This window comes from Bubalus kerabau, chromosome 21 (assembly GCF_029407905.1).
Source record: "Bubalus kerabau isolate K-KA32 ecotype Philippines breed swamp buffalo chromosome 21, PCC_UOA_SB_1v2, whole genome shotgun sequence".
Taxonomy (NCBI): domain Eukaryota; kingdom Metazoa; phylum Chordata; class Mammalia; order Artiodactyla; family Bovidae; genus Bubalus; species Bubalus kerabau.
In genome coordinates this window covers 51,742,863-51,764,912 of record NC_073644.1, presented here as the reverse complement: position 1 = coordinate 51,764,912, position 22,050 = coordinate 51,742,863, and the positions used below count along the sequence as shown (strand labels likewise).

Below are 22,050 nucleotides of genomic sequence, written 5' to 3'. Positions count from 1 at the left end.
AGAAGGCAAACCAGTTCAGTTTGGTGTCAGCCTTTTAACTAGAAAGTTCACCAAGAGAAGAGCAGGTTTCCTTGAAAACAGGAAATTCATCGTCTCGAACGCCTTCAAACAGGCCAGATGATCTGATCTCCTACTGATCATTTCTAATGTTCTTCCTAATCCTGAGCCTATAATTCCTAAGGAATTATAGGAAAGAGATTTTCCAGCATCTCTTTTTTCAGGATGTAAAATTCCATCTTTAACTACAAACGAAGTCATCTACCTCTTAGTATAGGAGGTTTTTTTTTATCTATGAGTCAACTTAAATACTAATAACACTGATGATTGTTATTTTACAGCTAACACGGAGCTACATGTCAGAGATTTTCTAGATGTTTTGCTACATATACTAATACAAGTATTAATTTATTTAATTCAGAATGATCCTCGATGAAGGTGCCATGATCATCCTCCCTATTTTACAGATGTGAACACTGAGGCACATTGCTAGCAAGGGGCAAAGCCAAGATTTGAACCCAGGTAATCTGATTCCAGAGTTTGTGCTTCTAATTTATTTATTTATTTGACTGCACACTCAGGGTCTTCGATCTTTGTTGTTGCATACGGGATCTAGTTCCTTGACCAGGGACAGAACCCCCCGCCCCCTGCATTGGGAGCACAGAGTCTTAGCCACTGGACCACCAGGGGAGTCCCGAGTTCGTGCTTCTGACCACTACTTCTCATGCCATACGTTTTTTGTATTTTAATTGAAGGATAATTGCTTTACAGAATTGTGTTGGTTTCTGACAAACATCAGGCTTCCCTTGTGGCTCAGCCTGCAATGCAAGAGGCCTGGGTTTGATCCCTGGGTTGGGAAGATCCCCTGGAGAAGGGAAAGGCTACCCACTCCAGTATTCTGGCCTGGAGAATTCCATGGACTGTATAGTCCATGGGGTCACAAAGAGTGGGACATGACTGAAGGGCTTTCACTTTTCTGCCAAACACCAGCATGAATCAGCCATAGATGTGTACATATATGCTGTCCGTTTTGACAGCTGAGGAGATGGTACCCAGTGGGATTTAGTGATGTGCTCACGGTCACAGGGCTACGTGGTGGATCTGGATGGAACCCCAGAGTGCTCAGTGTGGAAGGTTTTTATCACCTATGACCCGCACATCTGATTAGAGTCCTGGACAAAGTATTGCACTGAATGAGAGGAGTCCGCCTTGAAGACCGAAGCAAATGCTTTGCTAACATGGTGAAGTGCTTGCCTGTCCTTACTTCCCAGGATCTGAAATACTTGCCCCACTTCCTCCCTATCTATAGAAATCCTACCATTCAAGACCTGTGATTGGCCATGAAACTTGCCAAGTCCTAAACTCTACCAGTACTTAACTTCTGCTCATATTCCTCCCAGAATATACTCTCTCATCTGTAAGAGTGAGTTTCATGGTAGTTTCAGCCAGCAAAGATTTGAGTATTTTTATGTTGAGTAAATTTATCAATTTGTTAAGCTTAGATTTAGAAGACTTTTCCTTACTCTGAAATTTTTAAAGAGTTTCCTCTTATATTTTTCTAATATTATGGCTTTAGTTTTTATGTTGAAATCTTTGATCCATCTGGAATTTCCTTTATTATGTGAAGTGAATAACTGGTGTTTTTTGTTTTCCATGTCCCCATTGAGTTGTCCTAATGTTATTTATTGGATATTCATTTTCTTTCAAGTGATTTGAAGTACTATCTTTATGTTTAACTAAATCCCATATATATATTTGAAATAATTCAGAGAATGTTCTCTGGCTGCTATGAAATTAAGTTGCAAATAGGGAGCTAGAAAGTCCCCCAAATGTTTGGAAACTAGGCAACACACTTCTAAAATAAACTATGGGTCAAATGGAAAGTAGAAAATATTTTTAACTAAATGACAATGAAAATACATCAAAGCTTATAGGCTGTAGCTAAAATTATACTGAAAGAAATGTATAGTTTTTATGCATGTGTTATAAAAGAAGGAAGGCTAAAAAATCAATGATCTAAGTATCTAATTCAGTTAGGGGGAAAGAAACACATCTGAAGTCCAAAGAAAAAAGGACAACAGAACTCAGAACCCAGAAATTAGCAAAATAGAAAACAAACATAAAATATAAAAACTTATCAAAGCCGTAAGTAGATTCTTTGAAAAGAAATATATTTAAACTGCTTTCTGACCTCTCCATTCTGTTGCATGGATCTATTTATGCATGTGTCAGTAAAAACCTGTTTTAATTACTAAAGCTTTATAGTATCTTTTTAATATTTAGTTGGGCCAGTCCCGATCCCTCTTCTTTTTCAAATTTTACCTAGCATTTGCTTTTCATTTGAACTTCAGTCTTAGTTTTATTAGCTTGGCCAGTTCCCCTGCACATCTTTAGCTTAAACCCTATTGACATTTCTATTGGGATTAAGTTAAATTATACATTAATCTGAAAAGGATTGACATCTTTGTAACACTGCCTTCCTATCCAAGAACAGGGTGTATGTTTTCATCCATGCAGGTCTTCTTTAGTGTTTGAAAAATGCCTTCCTTTAGATCATGCGTTATTTGTGGAATGCTTTCCCTAAGTATTTTTTGTTTGTTTATTTGGTTGGTTTGTTTGCACTGAAAATGGGAGCTTTCCTTCCATTATATTTTGTCCTTTGTGTTATCAACTTCTAATACTTCTATTTAACATATAATGAAGATTATATTTTGGACATTTTAGCTAAACCCATGTGAATCGTACTTGTCAACAACATCCTTCTCAAACATGAAATATATATTTGACCTTATGTTTTGTATCTCTGACGTATCATCTTTAGGCAACTGCTTTGTATAATCTCCCAAATTTCAACAAAACTGCTACTGATACTCCGAAGCAATAAAGTATTTTTGACCACAGTTACATAATCACAGATATTTATCACAAGTATCTCCAATGTGCCATGAGTATTTTGTAGACAATGTGCGTTACAGACCTGATTCACCTTCCAGGAGAGCTTTTTGGAAGGCTACCCTATGAAACATTGCTCTCTGCCTGAGCATACCCAGATCCATAAGGGATCTAGAGACACATCTGCAAGCTCTATAGTCCTTTTAATATTGAATTACCATTTTTCTGAAATATAAAAGTAATTAATACGTAGTCACCAAAGAACATGAGGAAACATGAAGAAGAACATAAAAATGTGCCTATAATCCCTACCACCCAGAGGTAACCAACGGTTTGTTTCCTTATGAACTTTTTCCTTTTTCATATAGTGGTATCGTATTCCAAGATTGCGATCACTTTGGGCAGATGGTTTTGAGTCCTGTTTCTCATGAATATTTTGCCATGTCATTATATATTCTTCAAAAGCAAGCTTTTTATTGGCGGCATGGTGTTTCCTAACACAGATATTTTATAATCTGTTTGCTCATTCTGCTATTATTTCGCCTTTGGACTGTCTCCAGTTGTTCCAAAATAAGACTTAAGTCAACACCCTTATACAAACATCTTTGCCCTCTTCTCTTATTATGTCCTTTGAATACATTCCTAGATGGATTACTGGGTCAGAAATGGAAACACTTTTTAAAACTTGTGGTAAAATATACGTTACATAAAATTTACCATTTACATTATTTTTACATGTACTGTTTAGTGGCATTAAGTATGTTCACATTGTTGTGCGACCATCGCCACCATCCACCTCCAGAATTTTTTTCATCTTGCAGAATTGAAACTCCATACCCATTCAACACTAACGCCTCATCCCCGCTGCCCCCTGAGCCTGTTGTAGCCTCTGCTCTTTCTGTCTCTATGAATGTGACTACTCTAGGCACCTCATGTAAGTGAAATCATACAGTATTTGTCCTTTTATGACAGTTTATCTCAACTTAGCATGTCCTCAAGTTTCATCCATGTTGTAGTATATGTCAGAATTTCCTTCCTTTTCAAGGCTGAATAATATTCCATTGTATTTCATTATGGTGTTCCATACCACATTTTGTTTATCCACAGAAATATTTTTTAAGGCTCTTGGTCAAACTCTCTACTGCTGGCCAGAAAGATCACACCAATTTATGCCAGGAATGTATAAAATTAAATTTCTGAAGTTTGCACAGGTGACAGTGTATTATAGTTAAAAAAAAAAGGTAAATGTAAAGATGCATGCTCAGACAGGTCCAACTCTTTGCAGTCCCATAGACTGTAGCCCACTGGGCTCCTCTGTCCATGGGATTTTCCAGGCAAGAATATTGGAGTGGGTTTCCATTTCCTACTCCAGGGGATCTTCCCAACCCAGGGATTAAACCCGCGTCTCTCGAATCTCCTGCACTGGCAGGCAGATTCTTTACCACTGTGCCACCTGGGAAGCCATATCATAGCCGTGAAGTGAAATAGTGAAAGTCGCTCAGTTGTGTCCGACTCTTTGTGACCCCATGGACTATACAGTCCATGGAATTCTCCAGGCCACCATAATCTAATTATTCATATCAGGTTTGCATAAGGCTTTCTGTATTTGCAGATATATAGCCACCAGTTATTGCAAAAGGACCCTCAAAGTGTGGTCCTTCCTACACACCTTCCTAGTGTATCTGTGTGTCATGCACATATACATACATATAGCTGAAGATGAATGTATTTAGTATTTATCAAAGGGTAGAGGAGCTTGTCCACAGTTTGGATCAGAGCCTCAAAATCTAAACTCATGCCCTATGGCACTTGTCAGATTTTGACCTCCCAGAGTTCCACTCTTTCAAATCTCATTCAATTTTTTGTGTCTATCAAGAAAGGCACTAAAGATTTTATGGGAGGAAATATCTGGCATTTGTATGGCATATGAAACTTTTCAAAGGGCGTCACTTGCATGATCTCATCTGGTTTCTACAGCATCCTCAGCCCCAGGAGGCAGACAGAGTGATATTGTTGATCATATTTGTGCAGACGCAGATTCAGAGAAGTGTTGCTACCTGCTGGGACTTGCACAGCCCAGTTTGGGACCCCAGGACTCAAGCTCCCATTTCCTGACTACTGTGTACTGCCTCAGTGCTCTCACGCCTTTCCAGCTCACTCTTGCTGTTGCTAGAGGATGTTTTTCCTTTCCTTGGCATGTCAACATTCTTGGGTTGTCCAGGAATGTACTTTCTTAGAGAGGAAAGGGAATAGATATTTTTGCCACACACAACACACTGTGCTTGCCAGGCACCTAATAGGGACACTCAATAAATATTAATTGAAGAATGCAGCCACAGTGGCGTTCATGCTGGCCAGATCCTTTAAAGTGTCAAGAATACTCCATGAGGGATTGAGTGTTGGCCTAGAAAACTGGAGGCCAGTGACGTTCTGGACTAATGGAGCATGTTCTCTTGGAAGATGAAAACACTCCCTGGGGGCCCCTGTCTATCACCTGGAGAGAAGGAGGAAGGAAGCTCAACATTTGTTCAGAGCCCCCTGGGACCTGTGTTTGTCTAGCTGGGTGGGCCTGCCCCTTCCAGGTGGTGCTGGTGGTAAAGAACCTGCCTGCCAATGCAGGAGGCGTAAGAGACTCGGGTTCGATCCTTGGATGGGGAAGATTCCCTGGAGGAGGGCATGGTAACCCACTCCAGTATTCTTGCCTGGAGAATCCCATGGACAGCAGAGCCTGGTGGGGTATGGTCCATAGCGTCGCAAAGAGTCCTCTACTTCTGTGTCTGTCTCAAGCCAGTGGGAGATCCGGGGAGACAGCTGGCTGGGTAAAGGACAAGCATGACTTGAGAGGTATGGGGGGATAGGTGAAAAACGGAATGGTGTGCCCCCTCCTCTGGCATTCTGAGGGGATGTAGTGCCTGTTGAGCATCTCTGGCTTGTCAGAGAAGCGGCAGGAGTCTATTTGGATCAGCAGTTCTGGGCACACAGGCCACTGTTGGAGCCTCTCCCTTGGTCTGAGCCCATGGTGGCTCCCAGAAGGCAGAGCTGGTGTTCCCTGAAGCCCAGGGTCCGGGAGAGGGGACAGCTGGGCTGGAATGGGTGAGGCAGAGGCCTGGGTCGTTGAGGAGCCACTCGGGGAGGGCTGTGGCCCAAATGGCTGACGTGCCAGGGGAAGGCCTCCTTCCTCATCCTGGGGGGACCGTAAGGGAGGTGCGGACCTCTAACCCCACCCAGTGCCTGTGACCACCCTCTCTTGGCTTCGGATCTGTTAGATGCAAAAGCACCTGCATGGAACTTGGGGCTCATCTGCAAATGCAAGCACCCAACTCATGCTTTAGGACCCTGGGGTGTTTACCAGTGAGCTTATTTCTGCTTTCTTTGGCCTCTTAGGGTGGTTTTTCTTTAGTTTTTTCAGAAGTAAGATTTGTGAGTTTGTGCAATTTTAGACAAATTATCAATTTTAGATGATTTTGGTATCAGAGAGCTTCCTCGGCATCTTCATCAACAAATTATACTTAATATATTCCCGTTAATCAAGGAGAACAAGAGGAATGGACATGAGCCGTGTGTGTGTGTGTGTGTGTGAACCTGCCTGCCAATGCGGGAGACTCAGAAGATGCTGGTTCGATCCCTGGGTCAGGAAAACCCCCTGGAGGAGGAAATGGCAACCCACTCCAGTATTCTTGCCTGAAAAAACCCATGGACAGAGGCGCCTGGCAGGTTACTGTCCTTGAGGTCGCAGAGTCAGACAAGACTGAGCACGCACACATACCAAGATCTATGCTGCTGCTGCTGCTGCGTCGCTTCAGTCGTGTCCGACTCTGTGCGACCCCATAGACAGCAGCCCACCAGGCTCCCCCGTCCCTGGGATTCTCCAGGCAAGAACACTGGAGTGGGTTGCCATTTCTTTCTCCAATGCATGAAAGTGAAAAGCGAAAGTGAAGTCCCTCAGTCGTGTCTGACTCTTAGCGACCCCATAGACTGCAGCCTACCAGGCTCCTCCATCCATGGGATTTTCCAGGCAAGAGTACTGGAGTGGGTTGCCACTTCCTTCTCCATGTATATATATATACACAAACATATATATTTCTATGACATAATAACAAACTTAATACACAAATGCTTTCAGCAGCAGTTCCACAAATGGAAGGTTTACTGGTCAACCAACCTGTATAAGTGGACACTTTTAGGGCTTGGGTACCACAGAATTGTTCTATGCTGGGTTCAGAAATGCCTGATTGGGGTTTCTTCTTAAATTACAATTCTGTAGACTCATTTCCACAATATTCTTCGATGTACATCGTCTTATTTTTTAGTTTTTATTTTATATTGGAGTATAGTTGATTTACAATGTTGTGTTGGCTTCAGGTGTACAGAAAAGTGATTCAGTTATAAGTGTATACATATAAATTATTTTTCAGATTCCTTTCCCTTATGGGTTATTACAGACTACTGGGTAGAGTTGCCTGTGCTGTACAGTCGGTCCTTGTTAACTATTTTATATATCATAGTGTGTCTATGTTAATCCCAACCTTGTAATTTATTCCCCCTACCCCTTTGGTGGGCTTCCCTGGTGGCTCAGAGGTTAAAACATCTGCCTGCAATGCAGGAGATCTGGGTTTGATCCCTGGGTCGGGAAGATCCCCTGGAGAAGGAAATGGCAACCCACTCCAGTATTCTTGCCTGGAGAATCCCATGGACTGAGGAGCCTGGTGGGCTACAGTCCAAAGGGTCGCAAAGAGTCAGACCCTTTGGTAGCCACAGTCTGTTCTCTAAGTCTGTGAGTGCTTCTGTTTTGTAAATAAGTTCATTTGTATCATTCTTAGAGCCCACATATAACTAATATCATGTTTGTCTTTCTCTGTCTGAATCACTTCATTTGGTAAAATGTCTTCCAAGTCCATTCATGTTGCTACAAATGGCATTATTTCATTCTTTTTATGACTGAGTAATATTCCACTGTGGGCTTCCCTGGTGACTCAGATGGTGAAGAATCTGCCTGCCATGCGGGAGACATGATTTTGATCCCTGGGTTGGCAAGATCCCCTGGCGGAGGGCATGACAACCTACTCCAGTATTCTTGCCTAGAGAATTCCCATGGATAGAGGAGCCTGGCGGGCTACAGTCCACAGGATCACAAAGAGTCAGACATGACTGAGTGACTAAGCACAGCACAATATTCCTCTGTATTTTTATCATCTCATTTAATCTCAAGGCAGCTCTGCACTGGTGAGCATCATTGTTATCCCCATTTATCCACAGGGAAATCGAGGTCTTCGGTGACACTGCTAATGGTAACAGAGTTGATGCTTGAACATGGCATTTCCGGCTCCTGTGCTGGGTGCTGTGTGCTTCCCCTGAAACTGTAATTGTCTCCATTATCCTGTGTTTGGTGGCGCATTCACTTAACAAGCATGAACACCTCGGGGGCTCTGCATGATCAACCCCACCCCACCCCCTGCCCAGCAGCTCTCTTTTCCGCAGTTCTGATCACTCTGCCCATGCTGTCACCATGCCTGCCAGGCTGGCCTCCCAGCTGTTCCTGTAACTTGCCAGCTCACCTGTCTCAGGTTCCAGGCCCTGGCTCCCTCTCTTTCCTGGAAGAGTCTTACCTGATCTTTGTTTCTCTCCAGACAGGCCTTCCCTGATCACAGACCTGAAACAGCCATTCTCAGCCCATACCAGCCCTAGTCCCTCACTCTACTTTATGTTTTCCAGAGCTCTTGTAACTATGTGAAATCATATTTTTGTGTGTGTATATGTTTACTTAGTTCTTCTCTGTCTCCCCCTAAAGTGCAGACTCCCCATGGGAGATACCATGTGCCTGAGTGATGCTTGGCCCATAGTTGGTATGAAGGAGAGCCAAGGAATGGTCCTTGTTCATCCAGCCCACAGTATAGCTGGTGACAGGGCTCTGGGAGACTGCGAAACGTGATCCTGCAACTGTAGGGTTCAGACGGCGAGCCCCAGAAGAAAGTCAGAGTGACCAGGCATTCATACCTTCATTCATTCACTCATCGAGCACCAACTTTGTGCAAACAGCCAGGGTCAGCCAGCCGAGAAGAGCCGGACTGCTTCTTTCTGTTTGTTTTCTTACCTGTGCATTTTAGACAGCTGGGACAGCTACTGCTGGGCGTAGAGATGTTGATGGAGGGATAGGTGAGTTCTGGACCTGAAGGTGTTACTAACCAAGTGCGTGATCTTAGGGGATCTTCTCTCCATCTTCATGGAACTCCGGCTGAGAAAATGCATGTAATGAGCCTCAGACAGGAAAGGGAGGGAAGGAGGGACACAGAATTGGGAGTAACTGAGAGTTTTAACTATGCCCCCCTTGACTTTAGGGCAACTTATTCTTCAGGAAGGTATTTAGACTCCCCCAGGATTTCTGGATCTGAGATTCTTTCCTTGGGCTTTAAGTAGTAGTTTCTCAGCTTTAGGGTTTTGCATCGAGAGACCCTCCCTTCAATTGTCAACATTTAATTTTTCTAAATAAGTATTTAAGTAAACACTGTCTATTATCATCGCCTTTCATAAAAAGATAGGGCATATTGATTCCTCGAACTAGGAAGGACAGCATCTCAAAAGAAATGGTTTATGGACTTCCCTGGTGGGAAGGCGGTTAAAAATCTGCCTGTTTATGCAGAGGACACAAATTCCATCCCTGGTCCAAGAAGATTCCACCTTCTGTGGGGCAACTAAGCCAGTGAACTCCAACTACAGAGCAACTAAGCCGGTGAGCCCCAACTGCAGAGCCTGCTCATCTAGAGCCTGTGCTCCACAACAAGAGAAGCCAGCACACCACAACTGGAGAGTAGACCCTGTTCGCCGCAACTAGCGAAAGCCCGTGCAAAGCAAGGAAGACTCAATGCAACCAAAAATTTAAAAAATGAAATGATTTATTCTTTCCTTCTGGGTCAGTCTTTTGTTCAGCCAGTATCAGTGAGTGCTTGCTCCATGCCAGTGTTTGATGTGCTATAATACAGGGCTTCTGCCCTCAAGGAGTCATCGGGGTAGGTGGACATGCCTGCTAAGGTGCTTCAGTCATGTCTGGCTCTGTGTGACGCTATGGACTGTAGCCCACCAAGCTCCTCTCTCCACGGGATTCTCCAGCCAAGAATACTGGAGCGGGTTGCCATGCCCTCCTCCAGCGGATCTTCCTGACCCAGGGTGGAATCTGCGTCTCTTCTGTCTAGCCTGTATTGGCAGGCGGGTTCTTTACCACTGGCGTCACCTGGAAAGCCCTGGGTAGGTGGGGAGACAAACATGAAGCAAGGACTTGGAATTAAAGGTGAAATTTCCAGTGTAGTAAATGCTACCGCAAGGAGATGCCTGAGGCTGCCAGAGTGTATAATAATGGGGGTGGGGTGACCTAACTCAAAGATAGAGAGGAGCATCCCAGGCTGAGAGACAGCACATGCCCAGTCCCCGGGGGCGGAAGGAAGGTCCCGAGGTGACCACTCAGGGCTTACAGGTCACGGAAGGGCTGACCTTGTTCCGAGGGCTGTAGAAAGACTGCTGGGTGGTGGTGCAGTCAGGCCAGCACTGAGACCAGCCTCAGCAGAAGGGGGTTGGCGGGTCTCAGTGAGCCAGATGCACAAGTGGGCAAAGTACTGTGGGCAGCAGTCCCCAGGGAGATGCTGATGGCTTGCGTCCTGCTGGCTGCGGTGAGGGGACCTGCAGAAGAGCAGACAGACTGAGAGGCATCTCAAAGGAAAAACTGACGGGATGCTGAGCCTGGTTTGGACGCGGGATGAAGAAGGAGGAGGTTGCTGGTCTTCTGATTCCCACCACTGGATGGAGATAGGCAAGCTCTCTTTTTAGTTATTTATTGGCCACACTGTGCAGCACATGGGATCTCAGTTCCCCAACCAGAAATCGAACCCACACCCCCTGCATTGGAAGTGCACAGTCTTAACCACTGGACCACCAGCGAGGTCCCTGGGCAAGCTTTCTCAGGGTGGAGACCTGGAGAAGTAGGTTCTGGAAGGAAGATACTGAGATATGCCCTGTTTGGAACATAACGAGTTCAAGGTGCCTTTGAGCCATCCACGGGGAGGTGTCAAAAAGGCAGGGGGCTGTGGGCTGAAGTTCAAACCCGAGGTCAGCCTTTTCACTTGACTCACCTTCTCTGTTTGGCTGTGATGGGGCCGTCTCCTGAGGGAGAAGTCAGTGGCCTGAGTGGAAGCCTTACTTTTCTCTTCATGCCCTTTTGTCCTCTTTAAGCTATGTAGCACTGAGCGTGTATTACATATTCAAAAATCAATAAAACAAAAAAAGCAAAATTATCTAATAATTTCGCATTTGAGAAAATATATTGCGTTATGGAAACTTGACCACGGATCACAGGTTTTGAGGCCTGAACTGCTGAGGATGACTTTAAAATCCCTTCTACCTCTCGCTGAATGTTACTGCAATTTTTCTTTATGGGTCTACTAGATGTGAGCAATGCTGAATAACATTGTATTCCACAGACTTTGAAAGCCTGCAAAATAAATGTTTATGGAGAAAGGTGGGATGGAGACTTCACTGGGCAGCTTCTTCCCCCGTCACCTTCCTCCTCGCTTGTCACCATCAGCAGCAAAATTATTTCTAGGACATAAGAAAATAGGACTCAGAGTAATACTAGCAAAGAACTAGGAACACTAGATTGTGTTCTCACATACCCCTCTTTCATTCTAAGAAAAAGATGTCCCAGCCTTACTAGTTGGCTTTTAAACTCTGATGCTGGCCGTGTGCCTTTGACAGTATCTCAACTGATCCTGGTAAAACCCACAAAAAGTCCCAGACACTAGAAAGAGTGGCTTCCTTCTTCATGACCCTGTCACTCGGACACTTATCCCAGCAAAAATCCATTTCCTAGGCTTGGAAGGTTAGGCAAAATTAGCTTATTGGGTGGCTCCTGCCGCCAAATCCATGATAATCATGACGATTAGCATCTGTATGCCAGCTAGTTTACATAGGACTTGTGCTGGCGGCGTGTCCGGCGTGCCTGCGCTGCGTCCCAGCAACCCCCGGGGTGAAGGCTTTGTTCCTGGAGCCTCTCACCGGGTCTGGCATACACAAGACGTTGTTAATTCAGTGTTTGTTGTATGAGGAAGGCAGACAGACGATGGAAACAGCTTTCCTAAAGCCTTGAAGCTAGTAATGGCAGAAGAATCTATTTGATCCAAAAACTGGGCTGAGGGTCCTGTCTGCTCCCCTGGGTCCTCACAGTGGAAATGCCTCGGCCATCACTCATAGGGCTGGGCTTCTTTGGTGGGTCCCACGATGTGCCAGGAGCAGCGTGTGTGGTCACCTATGAGTCTCCGCTCTACTACAGACAAAACATCACCCCTTCTGCAGGCTGCCCAGTTCTGATTCACCATTAACAGGATGTCTCGTCGCTATGAAGCTATCTGGCACTTACTACGCAGAATTTAGCTCCAAAGTCATCCTTTAATGACTTAGGGGAATGGGAAAGAAAAATAGCGGGGGGCGGGGGGGTGGGATCAGAAAAGAGTGAAGGCTAATTTGGTCGCCCAATATGACCAGGAGCTTGAAGTCCATTTGTTGGTGTCTTGAAGTTCAAATGTAGCCTGGATAATGAGGAATATCAGCAGGGCTCCTGGGGTGCCTCTGAGCAAAGCTCAACATTTATTTTCTTGTTTTGCTGTCTTTAAAATCAATTTTTTTACTGCCCGTGGAAATCAGCCAAATTGTATGTCTCTCTGTCTATACTGCAATGGCGAATCCTAATTTTTCATTGTCGGCATTTGAAGCCATTATCTAAGCAGGTCCATTACTGAGCCATCACAGGCCAGCTTCATGCTGGAGGCACTTCCCTTCTCCTTGTGTTAACAACTGGCATTGTCTCCTGACATGAAGCAGTTTGCTTCAAGTGAGGCCTGACTGTTGGTTTGAGGAGTGGCCATCATGGAGATTTTCCCAGTTATTTGAGAAGAAACTTTTCTGTAGTTATAGATGGTGTTGTGTCATGCCTGCAAATTCTTTCTACAAGGAAAAACTTCACTCTGAGGAAGGTGAGCTCCCTGAACATCCCTTGCAGGAGCCACACCTCCATCTCTGACCCCCTTGAGGCTTAGGAGTGTTTATAAATGAAGTTATAGACTCAAAGTGACAAGCGCGGCTTGAGTTTTGAAGACTTAACTCGAAGCGGACAGAAAACAAGCAGTTGTTTCTGTGTCACGTTTTCCTTTTGAATACAGTCATTCATGTCATGCGCACGTCTGCCTGACTGTCAACTCACCCAATCTAGTTCCAAATATTTATACCTTTAGGAAAATTTCTGAGACACACCCCCCCGCCCCCCTCCCCGACAGAATCAATCCCTTGATTTTCTGTTTTCCCGATCAGGGGCCTCCATTCTTTTTCTTTTTGGCTGTGCTGGGTCTTCCATTACTGCACACAGGCTTTCTCCAGTTGCAGCAAGTAGGGGCTGCTTTCTCTAGCTGCGGTGTGCCGGCTTCTCATTGTGGTGGCTTCTCTTGTTGCAGGGTCTAGGCGCGAGGGCTTCAGTAGTTGGGGTTCCTGGCTCCAGAGCACAGGCTTCATGGTTGCTGCCCACAGGATTAGTTGCTCCACAGCATGTGGGATCTTCCCAAATCAGGGATCAGATCCGTGTCTCCTGCACTGGCAGGTGGATTCTTTACCACTGAGCCAGCAGCGAAGCCCGGGGCCTCCATTCTTGCTCGCACTGTTCTTGCTGCATTCTTTTTTTTCCTCGCTCCATTCTTGAAGGCTGACCATTTTCCTATTTCTAGCCCTCTCTTAAATTACACCCTTCTTGAGGGCAGAGGCTGTTTAATACACCTTTCTGTGTCTCAGAGGTCACGCCTGGGACCTGGCACCACCTCTTGAACCAGTGCTGGTGAAATGGATCGAGAATCACAAGAACCCCTTGCTATTTCCAAAAGGTGCCACTCTCCTCTTCTCAGATGGGGCAGGCTCCTCCTTCCTGTGCCTCTGTGGTCGGGACGCCAGTGTTTGTGAGACTGTTCTCCTGGTTTAGGACTTGCACCTCACTGATATCTAGAATGACTTTTGATTAGGACTGGTGTGTTTCCTCACCGACTCTTGCCAGGGTCATGACAAGGCAGCCTCCGCCCTTGCCGTCTGGGATGACACATTGGCCTCTGTTGTCATCAGCCTTCCTGTAGGAACTGCCCCACAGAGAGAGACGCTGTCTGCAGCCTCACTTCCACATGGGACCTTGCCAACTCGTCCTTTTCTACAAGAACATCAGAACAGCAAATTTCAGGAAATGAGAAAAGCAGACACGGAGTAAAAAAAAAAAGAGCAAACCTTCAAATTAGTATATTTTTGAATAAGTGGTACATTCACAAGGTGCAAAGTTGAAAAGGTACAGAAAGTTACATGCAGTTAAGTTTCCCTTCCAGCCGTTATCTTCAGCCATCCAATGGCCATCCCTGGAGGAAATTGTGACTGTATATTTGAATGTCTCTGTTGTCCTAGGTCTTTGCTTTTCCTGGAGGTTTCTCTCGACTCCTTCCTAAGAACATTCATTTCACCCTGCCCCTCCCGCTCTGGCCCCCAGGACCTAGCCGAGAGCCCTGGAGAGTCACCTGGCAAATGTTATGGATCAGTTGACAGCATGCCTGTAACACAAGCATATTTGATGAGTCAGGACTTATAGAATCTTTATTTGATTGTGAATTAGATGCATTTCATTCACTTACCTTCTCGTTCTCCTAAGATAAGCCAAGAAGTGCAGATTGTCACATCGGCCTCACTCAAGCTGTCTTTCTTTCATGAGCCATCACTTTCAGTTGTATTGTTGCCAGTTCAGGATGGCTGAGGGAGCACACATTTTTCAGGGGACAGTTGCACAAGAAATGTCGATATTTTTTCAACACTTTTTTTTTGTGGCCTCTTCAATTGTTTCTTTTTTGGCTTCTGCAAGGAAAAATCCTCATCCCTGCCTTGGTCCTTGGCCCCAACACCGACACACCCACCTGCCCTTTGGGGCCTCTCTCGACCTTTCTTTTCCAAGAACCACTGAACATGAGAAAAGGCCTGAAAGGAGGAATCCTGCCTTCCCCGAGACGAGGTATTTATCTATTTATTTTAGTGTTTTCTTAGTTGCTTGTAGCTGTAGAGGGTTTGCCAGTTCTCTTTTTCTGTTCTCCTCTTTCTCTTTCATGTCAGTTTCCCCGCTGGCAGTTGTGGACAGTTCACCTGCTTCTCCTCCACTTCCTGTATATACTCTGCTGCCCTCCTTCCTCTCGCACCCTGGGGCCCTGACTGCTCAAGACCACGGGCCTTGGAGCAATTTCCCTCCAGCTTCCTCTCTCCTCTAGATGCTTAGCCAGCGGTCGGTCAAATGGCGGGGTTAGTCAAATGGCGGCCCCCGCAGTCCTTCGGGTGCCAGGGGCCAGTGATTAAGTAGCCAGGTCTTTTAGCTGACTCCATCCTTGTTTGTCATAACTCCGCTGCAAGTTATTTTGGTCTCTGTGACTTGTGGCCGCACCATGATTAGGGTTTGATTACTATCACCAAAGTGACTAAAAGATGAAAATAGAAGCCACAACAGGAAATAAACAACTGCAAATGAGATATTTTATTCCATATTCCCTGCCAGCAAGTGATTAGAATCAAACTCATTCACAATAGTTTGGTGAACTCCTAAACTTTTTTTTTTTAAGGATTAGAATAGTTTGAAACTGGGTGCTTGTTGGTTTCATTTGTGCCCATGGAAAGAAAAGGAAAGGAACTCCCTTTCTAGGCACACTAGCCAGCCAGGAGTTCCTCTACAGTCCAGCTTCTTTCTTGGAAAGGAAAGGAATAAGAATGTGAACGAGGTGGGGCTGGCTCTCAGGAAAGCTTGGGATGTTAACTGATTCAGGGGATGCCAAGGAGCTATAAAGCAGCACCAGCCACTGTAGGTACTTGCCCAGCAACCCACCCACTGTCTACCTAGGGCAGTAAAATGGAGGAGGAAAGCCATGCACAGAGGGTAAGACAGGAGTGACGCCTGAATTAAAGCACCGACAATTACACTATATGGGAACATATCTTTGCAAGTATATGCATGTTCCTCCCAGACAAGTTGTGACGTCAGATTCAACTCCTAAAACACCCACTAAATCTACCTGCCTTGTGTGTGCTCCAGCCTGGCATCCCAGAGTGTGAGCACCACTGGCCACATCTCCCAGAATCATCAGGTTCTCTATTTAGCCAAGAAGCTTAAGCAGAATTATGCCTTTTGCTTTCACTGCTTATTTAAGTCCTTCTTGTCACTTTGCAGCCTGGCCTAGCCTCGCTAGGAAAGTGAACATCTTCTAGCGATGCCCAGAGCAGAGAGTGGGAATGAGACCCTGAGAGGTCAGGAAGCTTACCCAGAAACCTTTTTAAATCTTGCCAAGTGCTCTTCTAATGCGAAGATCACCTCTAGTACAAGTTATTTAACCAGTGAATGGCAGAGACCCAGGGGCTTCCCAGGGAGCTCAGTGGTAAAGAATCTACCTGCCAATGCAGGAGATGCAGGAGATGTGGGTTCGATCCCTGGGACAGGAAGATCCCCTGGAAGAGGAAATGGCAAGCTACTCCAGTATTCTTGCTTAGGAAATCCCATGGACAGAGGAACCTGGTGGGCTACAATCCATGGGGTCACAAAGAGTCAGGCACGACTGAGCACGCACTCATGGCAGAGTCCCAGGCAGGAATCAGGTTTTCTGACTTGTAGTTTGGCATTCTTTCTAAGCCTTTCTGAGGTGAGTGTATCATTTCTCAGATACCTCCAAAATCCCATTTCTACCTCTTTTGCCTATGATGGTGGGATAACCCATTTTCTCCTGGGCTTTCTCGGCTGCTATCTTAGTAGGTTGCTTGTTCAGAAAGTTTCACACACATACACAGGTTACAATGCCCTTTTCAATAAGCAATATATTAAAAAAAAATATTTATGCACTGGGTGTTAGATCCTGCATGTGGGATCTTTCAGTCCTGGAAGGCAAACTCTTAGTTGAGGCATGTTGGATCCAGTTCCCTGGCTAGGGATCGATCATAGGCCCCCTGCATTGGGACATAGAGTCTTAGCCACTGGACCACCAGGGAAGCCCAGCACTATTTTTAATTTTAAGAAAACTATGATCTTATACAATTGCAGCCTATGTGGCTTACAAAGTAAATGTTTAGAATCCTAGCTGCTGCCCTGTTCTACACCCTTCTGCCCTGCTTGGCATTTCTGGCTCTTCTAGGTCAATGAGCTTCAGGGCCCCTTGCTTAGAGATGATAATGATTTTCTCCCTTATATATTATTTAATATATAATATTATATTATCACATAATATATCTCCAAAGGTGCTCTTGGTGGGTTGGGGTAGGGGGAGAAGGTCCAAATACCTATCTATCCAACTCTGTTGATTCCTAAGTAGTTATTAAGCCTCTGTAGCATGTAGACAGCTTTTAAGTTGCTGGAAGGGAAGGGGCCGAGTTGAGGTTCATCAGTGCCTTTTCCTTTTATTACCCCCCCTTTTTTTTTTTTGGTACCTTTTCCTTTAAAAGGGGCATAATTTAGCTGAGAAAATGAAAATAGTTCATTTCATCTTTTTAAAAAGATTCATTTAAAAAAAAGTCATTAAACTCCCCAGTGAGTTTGATTGTCATCCTGACCTCACAATTCTAAATGACTTAAAATATATATATATATTATTTCACTGAATAAGATGTGAGGTTAGACCACCATGCCAACTAGTGGCCTCGTCGATACTGACGCTTATATGTTTAAATCATGACGCTTCTCAGCACCAACAGCTTTCACGAAGTAAACGCTATCTGGTGCTTTGCCCCATCAACGCCTTACCGTGTCTATGCACCAGTCGGCCAGGTGGGTCTACGCTTTCTCTATAGCCCGGGGTAAGGGGATAAACTCGCTGACACTAAGCGCCACAGAAAGCTAAGGGGCCGAGGAAGGCGAAGAAACAGGCCCCGCATGCATATGCATGCAGGTCTGCTCGGAAGGTAACCTTCCCGCGCCGGGAGGCGGAGTGGCGGAGGTCTTCCGGGCTCCGGAGGAAACCTGCCCGCAGCGGGCGGGCGAGCACCCCCCAAACACACCCCTGCCACCTCCCGCTAAGATGCTGCCCCTCGCAACTCGTCAGGCAGCCAAATGCATTCCAGAGCTTTGCACAAGACACACTTCTCCAGGCAGTCCTAGAAACCCGAGCCCCGAGCGGGAGAGGGCGGGAGGGAGCGCGCGGCCGCCGCTGAGGTCACATTCGCGCCGCCTCCCCGCCCTCGCGGGCCGGCTGTTCCCTCCAGCGCGCACTTCCCAGGGCCTCGGTCCAGTCCGGTGTAAATGTCTTTTACGCGGAGACAGCGCTCTCCTCCCCCTTCCCTCCCGCGCGGCGGCCAGGGGATCCGTCGCCAGGGCCTTTAAAACAAAACGAATGAATGAAGCGTTAGGGCGAGCGCGCGCGGGACAGCCCCCGCGAGGCTCCGCGGGCTGGGTCTAAATCCGGCCACCAGCCCGCTCGCTTCGCTCCAAAACTCGCCGGCGGTGCCCGATCGGTGCTCTTGGGTCTTCCCATTTCTCCTCTGATTCCTCCAGGTCTCCGTCGACCCCGGGAGCTTCTCTGCTCCCCACCTTTATCCACCCCCGCTCCCGCCCCATATCGGTCCCCCCTCTGCAGACCTGGGCGGGTGGCGGTGGCAGGGGGGTGGTGAGCGGGGTTGGGGGGCGGGGGGAGAAATAGCTTTTAGAAACCCGATCTGTTGTTTGCGAAACACAATCGCTTTTTTTTTTTTTTTTAAAGCGACAGGGTGTCTAGACGGCCACGTGACGAGGCCGGAGCCGGGCGCGCCACTGCGCAGTGGAACCAGCAGAGCAGAGGGCCCGGGGGGGGGTGGGGGGGGGGAGAGGCGGGGAGGAGGCGGCGGCGGCTGGGGGGCGGGGGAGGGAAGGGGGAGGAAGGGGGAGGGAAGGGGGCGGGGGCGGGAGGCCTTGCGGGAGGCGGCGAGCCCCGGGCACACTCGCTCGCCTGCTCGGCGCACGGAGGAGCTTGTCCCCGAGCCGCGCCAGCCGAGCCAGCCGGGCGCCGTGCTCGGTCCGCTCGCCGTGCCGGAGAGAGCTGCCCGAGACGAGAGCCAGCCCGCCGGCGCCGAGCTGCCGAGCGCCCGGCCCAGGAGCCCCTGAGTGCGGCGCGGCGAACCCCGGGCGGCGGCAGAAGGACCCGAGTGCCAGGAGAGGGCGGACGGGGGGACAAGGAGGCTCCCGGCCGCGACGAGGAGAGTCTCTCGGAGAAGGCGGCGTGAGGGACAACCGGGGCCTCCAGCCGCCGCAGCCGAGTCGGGGCGAGCAGCCTTTTACGGGGAGCCCCGGCGGCCAGCCGCAACCCGGGGAGGGGGCGCCGGTGGCCCCCGCGCTAGAGAGCAGAGGGCGAGAGCGCGCCGCCCGCCAGGGGCCCGCCGCGGCCGCCGCGCCGCCCTCCCCCGCGCTGTCAGCCCCGCGGGGCGCAGCCGCCGCCGCCGCAGCATCTTCTGCCCCTGCGCCCCCGCCAGCCCCAAGGAAGTCCCCGCTGACGACCGGGGCCCCCGGGAGCGCAAGAGGAAAGGCCAGAGACTCCCCTAAACCACCCAGATGCGAAGGATTGAAGCAGCCTAGCCAAAGCTTTCTGTGGATTAAAAAATATATATATAGGATTTTTTTTTTCCTTGGCAGAAGAAAAGGAGAGGAAGATCAGCGGGGCTTTGCAAGGAAAAAAAGGGGATGTAACTCGTGGATACGTTTTTTTTCCACCCCTCAAACGTCTCGTTCTACTTTGTAAACATTTTCTTTTTTTAAACCCCAGCTCCAGCCGGACGCCCCCAGACCTCCGGGGTGCGAGGAGGTGGTGTTTTTCATTTGGGGCTTTGCATGTTTGGTTCTTAGATTTTGAGAGAGCCTCCTTATTTCGCCAGACATCTCATGTGGGGTGAAGTCCACTCAGCCCCCTCCCCCGAGTCTTCGTGTGCACGGAATTCAAGGAGATCCGGTTACTAAGGATATAGAGGAAAAAAATAAATCGCGTGCCTGCTTTTTTTTTTTTTAATTGCTTCTCCCCACCCCCAAATTAAGTTGCTTAGCAAGGGGGAAAGAGGCTTTTTCCTCCCTCCAGCAGCCCTGCCGAACGCCTTTCGTTTTTTGCCGCCGCGGATCTTCCATGTAGGCAGCCGAGGCTGGCGAGCCCGACACTCGGGAGCCACTGCGGGGGGGCCTCTTTTTGGGGAGGCGCCGACCCGGGTAGGCTTCGCCGCCCCCAGGGAAGCGGCGGCCGCGTTCCTCCGGGGTGCGCCGGGGCCCGAGAGCGGCGCACGGCGCGGGCCGCGCGGGGTGGGGCAGCCGGAGCGCAGGCCCCCGAGCCCCGGCGGGCGCCCCCGGGCCCCCGCGCGCGCTCCGGCCTCCGGGAGACTGGCGCATGCCACGGAGCGCCCCTCGGGCCGCCGCCGCTCCTGCCAGGGCCCCTGCTGCTGCTGCTGTCGCCTGCGCCTGCTGCCCCAACTCGGCGCCCGACTTCTTCATGGTGTGCGGAGGTCATGTTCGCTCCTTAGCCGGCCAACGACTTTTCTCCTCGCCTCCTCGCCCCGCATGTTCAGGACCAAACGATCTGCGCTCGTCCGGCGTCTCTGGAGGAGCCGTGCGCCCGGCGGCGAGGACGAGGAGGAGGGCGCGGGGGGAGGCGGAGGAGGAGGCGAGCTGCGGGGAGAAGGGGCGACGGACGGCCGGGCGCATGGGGCCGGCGGCGGCGGCGCAGGCAGGGCTGTCTGCTGCCTGGGCAAGGCGGTGCGAGGTGCCAAAGGTCACAACCATCCCCACCCCCCAGCCGCGGGCGCCGGCGCGGCCGGGGGTGGCGAGGCGGATCTGAAAGCGCTCACGCACTCGGTGCTCAAGAAACTGAAGGAACGGCAGCTGGAGCTGCTGCTCCAGGCCGTGGAGTCCCGCGGCGGTACGCGCACCGCGTGCCTCTTGCTGCCCGGCCGCTTGGACTGCAGGCTGGGCCTGGGGGCGCCTGCCGGCTCGCAGCCGGCGCAGCCGCCCTCCACCTACTCGCTCCCCCTCCTGCTGTGCAAAGTGTTCAGGTGGCCGGATCTCAGGCATTCCTCGGAAGTCAAGAGGCTGTGTTGCTGTGAATCTTACGGGAAGATCAACCCCGAGCTGGTGTGCTGCAACCCCCATCACCTTAGCCGACTCTGCGAACTAGGTAAGAAGTTGATCCACGCCCACCCGCCGGTGCCCCCTTTTCCCCCGGCACTCAGGTGGGGGGAAGAAAAGCCCGATTGGGCTGTGGGCTAGTGCAGCCACCACGCCGGAGGGGTGTGTGTACATTTCCTCCTGGGAGGAGATTTGGGGGACAAAGGTATAGAGAGGGGACCCGGGGAAACTGGAAAGGCATTCCCTCGGGGTTCCCTTCCAGTTTTCTCTCCTCGGTGGCCCCAAGGGCGGGGGGATGGTGCCTCTGGGCCCTACTCATTCATGCCCATATTCTGCAGACATGGGGTTATTTCCGGATCAGCCAAGGGGGTGCAGAGAGAAGTGTGTGTGGGGGGGGGTCACGCCTCCCCCGCACGGCGAGAGGCGTTGAGGTGTGTGGCCGACTTGGATTCGGTCCAAGCCCGCCAAGGAAGGCTCGGAGAAGCGGTAGTAAAGGCTGGAGAGGAAGGCTCCCCTTTAGGAAGGAAGGGGGAGCGTCACGTCGGGCGCAAGGGGCCAGGAAGCCTGCCCTGGCCGGCGCAGCTTTGGGTTTTGAGGCAGAGAGAGCAGGATAGGAGGCCGAGCTGGATACCTGCTCCCAGCTCCGCCAGCCCGGGGTGAGAGAGAACAGGCAGTCAGGGGAAGTTGGGTGTATCCTACTTTCTTCCAGGGCAGGAGAGAGAGCAGTGTAACCGACTGTTGGATGGTTTGTCCCCAGACTACTGAGTTGGGCCCTGGGCTCCTCCGTTGAGACCCCGGGGTCCTTCTCCTTTATGCTCCCAGCCTTCTCCATTGCATCCCTTTTCTCTGCCTCTTTGTGCGGGGGCGGGGTGCACCTCGGGCGCCCACCGATGCAAGTTCCCCAGCGCCCTTGGGGTGCACCTTCCGGGGAAGCTGGGCAAGGGGAAGCCCGTGTTCCCCGCGCGGGTGCGGGGCGCAGCGGCGGTGGCGGAGATGAACTACGCCCCGGGGGGACGGGT

General features: G+C 49.2%; 1 protein-coding gene across 2 annotated transcripts in view; it reads left to right on the top strand.

Moving 5' to 3' along the window:
• The first annotated feature begins 18,861 nt into the window (after nt 1–18,861).
• The window catches only part of SMAD7 (SMAD family member 7), a 30,242-nt gene continuing 27,053 nt past the window's right edge, over nt 18,862–22,050 (top strand). For both annotated transcript variants that reach the window (XM_055559149.1, XM_055559148.1), the window contains exon 1: nt 18,862–21,080. In XM_055559149.1, coding sequence (XP_055415124.1) covers nt 20,468–21,080 — 613 coding nt within the window. In that variant the 5' untranslated portion in view covers nt 18,862–20,467. The remainder of the gene's footprint in view (nt 21,081–22,050) is intronic.